We start from the raw sequence: 5,378 nt of genomic DNA, 5'->3' as shown, positions 1-5,378 counted from the left end.
CGTGTGAGGACAACGGCCAGAGAAGAAAGTGGAACCAGTCAGCGATGACGAAGCCCATATGACGTCACTGCAACCCGCTCGAGGGCGACTCCGGTGCGCTTTGGCCCGACGCCGAGGCGGTCCGCGTCGGGCGCGCGACTCGGCACGTTTATACTGGCAATGGAAACGCAGATCAACGCGGCATGGTCTGACTCGGCGCGGCCGAAAGGGCCGACGGGAAAAACCTCTTGTCCGTCTTATTTGTCCGTCTGTCTGACCAAAGCAACACCGCCTGGCACGCGAGGGGGGGGGGGGTGCGCGTGTGGAGAAGGTGTGACCCACACTGAAAGGAAATTCCACTGTCTCTGTCACCACCTTCACACACACACACACACACACACACACACGCACATACACACACCCCATTAAATTAAAGAATACCCCCCCCCTCTCATATGTGCCCTTCCCATCTCTGAAAAATAATCAGGAATAGGACATTTTTGTAGGTGTGTGTGTGTGTGTGTGTGTGTGTGTGTGTGTGTGTGTGTGTGTGTGTGTGTGTGTGTGTGTGTGTGTGTGTGAGATGGGGCGGGCAATAACACGTGTGCCACATCACACCTGGACAAGCTGTACCCACGCCGGTGCCGAAGTCGAGTCGACTGAGTCATGTCACGCGCCGTCTGTAGGACAAACAGGAAGCGCCAGTCCACTTGCATCAAAGCTGGAAAGCAGTCCACTTGCATCAAAGCTGGAAAGCACTGCTTTTGCTCCAGCAGCTCCGCCCCCCCCCCCCCCCCCCCCGACGAAAACGCGAGACGACTGAGGCACTGAAGCTGCAGAACTCTGCCGGCTCGGGGACTTGATATTGAAACGGATCGGAACGTCCTTCTCTTTTTTTTATATCAATTTATTTCTGATTTCTCCCAATTTAGTGGCCAATTGATCCCTATTTTAGCTCAAACACCCACCCTCGTACTGCACCTCTCCGGCTGGCAGTCTGGAAGGAGACACCTCGCCACTTCCGGTACAAGGCGACTCCAGGCCGAACCGCTGCTTTTTCCAGCACACCCAGAGACGCATTCATGTGACGAACACAAGCCGACTCCGCACCCCTCCCGAAGACAGCGTTGCCAATATTGCTGCTTCATCGAGTCCGGCCATAGTCGGATCTGACGAGACCGGGGCGTGAACCCCCGGTCCCCAGTGGGCAACTGCATCGACACAAAGCCGATGCTTAGACCGCTACACCACCGCGGACGTTGGAATGTCCTTCTCGACACTTGTTGACTGGCACCAGTGCAGCGTGGCCTTAAAGGGACAGTTCACCCCAAAGTCAAAAACACATGTTTTTCCTCTTACCTGTTGCGCTATTTATCCACCGAGATCATTTTGGGGGCGGCACGGTGGCGCGGTGGTTAGCGTGGTGGCCTCACAGCAGGAAGGTCCTGGGTTTGAGCCCCGGGGTAGTCCAACCTCGGGGGTCGTGCTCTGTGTGGAGTTTGCATGTTCTCCCTGTGTCTGCGTGGCTAATGAGTCGGACCTTTTTGTCGACTGGTTAACGTAGTCGCCCGTGGTGCGGGAGACCCGGGTTCGCGTCACGGCTGTGGTGGTTCCCGGCCGTCCCCCCGAATTGGCTACCTCGGTGTCAGAAGTGGGATGGCGAGACCGTGAGGCCATTGGAAGCGCGTGCGCCTAGAGGCGTGAAGGAGCTGATATCACTGATTTGATAAAGACATGTTTTGTATTGTCTGTTGCTGACACCTGTCTCCACCCTGACACTGCTGAAGGAACATCAAGGACCAGGATGGAAATAAAGGCAGGCTTTTATCAGATTAAGTGTACTTGAACTGAATTTGGCGGCACGGTGGCACAGTCTCCTCACAGCAAGAAGGTCCTGGGTTCGAGCCCCGGGGTAGTCCAACCTTGGGGGTCGTCCCGGGTCATCCTTTGGTGGAGTTTACACTACCGTTCAAAAGTTTGGGATCACCCAAACAATTTTGTGTTTTCCATGAAAAGTCACACTTATTCACCACCATATGTTGTGAAATGAATAGAAAATAGAGTCAAGACATTGACAAGGTTAGAAATAATGATTTGTATTTGAAATAAGATTTTTTTTACATCAAACTTTGCTTTCGTCAAAGAATCCTCCATTTGCAGCAATTACAGCATTGCAGACCTTTGGCATTCTAGCTGTTAATTTGTTGAGGTAATCTGGAGAAATTGCACCCCACGCTTCCAGAAGCAGCTCCCACAAGTTGGATTGGTTGGATGGGCACTTCTTTGAGCAGATTGAGTTTCTGGAGCATCACATTTGTGGGGTCAATTAAAACGCTCAAAATGGCCAGAAAAAGAGAACTTTCATCTGAAACTCGACAGTCTATTCTTGTTCTTAGAAATGAAGGCTATTCCATGCGAGAAATTGCTAAGAAATTGAAGATTTCCTACACCGGTGTGTACTACTCCCTTCAGAGGACAGCACAAACAGGCTCTAACCAGAGTAGAAAAAGAAGTGGGAGGCCGCGTTGCACAACTGAGCAAGAAGATAAGTACATTAGAGTCTCTAGTTTGAGAAACAGACGCCTCACAGGTCCCCAACTGGCATCTTCATTAAATAGTACCTGTTAGAGCCTGTTTGTGCTGTCCTCTGAAGGGAGTAGTACACACCGGTGTAGGAAATCTTCAATTTCTTAGCAATTTCTCGCATGGAATAGCCTTCATTTCTAAGAACAAGAATAGACTGTCGAGTTTCAGATGAAAGTTCTCTTTTTCTGGCCATTTTGAGCGTTTAATTGACCCCACAAATGTGATGCTCAGAAACTCAATCTGCTCAAAGAAGTGCCCATCCAACCAATCCAACTTGTGGGAGCTGCTTCTGGAAGCGTGGGGTGCAATTTCTCCAGATTACCTCAACAAATTAACAGCTAGAATGCCAAAGGTCTGCAATGCTGTAATTGCTGCAAATGGAGGATTCTTTGACGAAAGCAAAGTTTGATGTAAAAAAAATCTTATTTCAAATAAAATCATTATTTCTAACCTTGTCAATGTCTTGACTCTATTTTCTATTCATTTCACAACATATGGTGGTGAATAAGTGTGACTTTTCATGGAAAACACAAAATTGTTTGGGTGATCCCAAACTTTTGAACGGTAGTGTACATGTTCTCCCCGTGTCTGTGTGGGTTTCCTCCGGGGGCTCCGGTTTCCTCCCACAGTCCAAAGACGTGTAGGTCAGTGACTCGGCCTACTAAGTTGTCCCTAGGTGTGTGTGTGTCTTCTCCTGGATCGCTACCTTGCCGTGGTGGAGAAGCTTGCGAGTACCAGTGATGCCAAGAGCCATGCCGTCCGGGGCTTGGCTCCTGGTAGGTCACCCAAGGTGGACAGTCAAAGGGGAGGTTCCAGATGAAGCGTGATCCAACAAAGACCTCAACGGTGGAACTGGTGGAAGGTGTCTCCAGGTCACAATGGCAGTGAAGGTGGATGAAGGATGCAACAGAGGGTGGTCCCCAATCGTCTTGGTTCTCCATGCCGTTGGACTCTGGCCACCCCCTGCCAAGGACCGTGTGGTGGCTGCAGGCGCATCGGCCTCTCCGAGTAAGAAGCTGTTGCGCGCAGGCGTCCTCCATTTATGCGGCTCCAGGATCGGCCTCTACGGCCACCTGAAGACCCAGAGGGAGGACGGTCATACTCGACCCCGAGTGACCGCCGATGATGATGATGTGTGAGTGTGTGTTTGTGAGGTGTGTGTGAGAGAGAGAGAATGTATCCCATCTTTCCAATGGGTTTCCATCACCCTTCATCACATCTTCTCTTCATCAGCATGTCACTAGTCCACCCTGTAAAAACTTAATGCACTAGCTAGTGTTTGTTATCAAAATGTCCATCCATCCATCATCCAAACCGCTTATCCTGCTCTCAGGGATGCTGGAGCCTATCCCAGCAGTTCATTGGGCGGCAGGTGGGGAGACACCCTGGACAGGCCGCCAGGCCATCACACAGCCCCCCCCCCCCCACACACACACACACACACAATCATTCATAGGGAGAATGAATTCAGTATAGTACGGCCGAGTCACCTGACCCACATGTCTTTGAGTCACCTGACCCACAGTCTTTGAGTCACCTGACCCACATGTCTTTGAGTCACCTGACCCACATGTCTTAGAACATGCAAACTCCAAGCAGAAGGAACGACGCCGGGACCACCCCCCAAGGCTTGGGTCTGCTGCCCCGGGGGCTCGAACCCAGGACCTTCTCGCTGTTGAGGCGACCGTGCTAACCACTTGCGCCGCCGTTGCCGCCTCATCAGAATGGGATCTTTCTGTTTCTCTTAGCACTTCTTCATTCACAATTTTTAAACTCCACATAAGAACACAATGGTGTCCTCTCTCTCTCTCTCTCGCTGTCTCTCGCCGTCCTCTCTCTCTCTCTGTCTCCATTAGCTCCTAATTATAGCAAGGTCCCATATCCCCCCCGACAATAGTCACTTCCTGCCAGGCAGGAACTCACAAACACACACACACACACTCACAGGTCTGACTGGTATCCCTGTCTTTGAGGGTCTTTAGATGTATTGTGACCAGAATTGCTCATTGGGAGAAGAGAGGCTGAAGGAGCAAGAAAGGGGAGCGAGAGAGAGAAGAGTTGACAGAAGTGGGAGAGAGAGAGAGGGAGCAAGAGAGAGAGAGAGAGTTGACAGAAGTGGGAGAGAGGAGAGGAGAGGAGCGAGAGAGAGAGAGTTGACAGAAGTGGAGAGGGAGCGAGAGAGAGAGAGAGTTGACAGAAGGGGAGAGAGGAGAGGAGCGAGGAGCAAGAGAGAGAGAGAGAGTTGACAGAAGTGGGGAGAGAGGAGAGGAGAGAGGGAGCAAGAGAGAGAGAGTTGACAGAAGTGGGAGAGAGGAGAGGAGAGAGGGAGCAAGAGAGGAGAGAGTTGACAGAAGTGGGAGAGAGGGAGCGAGAGAGAGAGAGAGTTGACAGAAGTGGGAGAGAGGAGAGAGGGAGGGACAGAGAAGAGAGAGGAGGATAAAACAAGAGCAGCTGTTTACACATTTTGGAGTGAAAGTGAGGAGGAGAGGAGACAAGGAGGCACTGATGATGGGCTGCTGTCTGTTTGTCCAGCTCCGGGTGAGTACTGTGTGCACGTGTGTGTGTGTGTGTGTGTGTGTGTGTGTATCTTGTGTGTAGTTGTCCAGGCAGAAATACGTGTGTGTGTGTGTGTGTGTGTGTGTGTGTGTGTGTGGTGTGTGTGTGTGTGTGATGTGTGTGTGTTCTAGTGTACTTGTGTGTGTGTGTGTGTGTGTGTGTGTGGTTCTAGTGTACTTGTTTGTTTTGTGTGTGTGTATCTTTGTGTGTAGTTGTCCAAGCAGAGATACGTGTGTGTGTGTGTTCTAGTGTACTTG

General features: G+C 51.0%; 1 protein-coding gene across 2 annotated transcripts in view; it reads left to right on the top strand.

Moving 5' to 3' along the window:
* Window positions 1-4,819: 4,819 nt before the first annotated feature.
* Window positions 4,820-5,378, top strand: part of arhgef3 (Rho guanine nucleotide exchange factor (GEF) 3) — a 68,652-nt gene continuing 68,093 nt past the window's right edge. Inside the window, exon 1 of one of the 2 annotated variants that reach the window (XM_056273598.1) lies at window positions 4,820-5,103. In XM_056273598.1, the coding sequence (XP_056129573.1) occupies window positions 5,071-5,103 (33 nt within the window). In that variant the 5' untranslated portion in view covers window positions 4,820-5,070. The remainder of the gene's footprint in view (window positions 5,104-5,378) is intronic. The other variant, XM_056273597.1, reaches the window with a different exon arrangement.

The sequence above is a fragment of the Lampris incognitus genome, chromosome 2, assembly GCF_029633865.1.
Source record: "Lampris incognitus isolate fLamInc1 chromosome 2, fLamInc1.hap2, whole genome shotgun sequence".
Taxonomy (NCBI): Eukaryota; Metazoa; Chordata; class Actinopteri; order Lampriformes; family Lampridae; genus Lampris; species Lampris incognitus.
The sequence above is the reverse complement of the archived record's forward strand: the minus strand, read 5'-3'. Positions and strand labels throughout refer to the sequence as shown.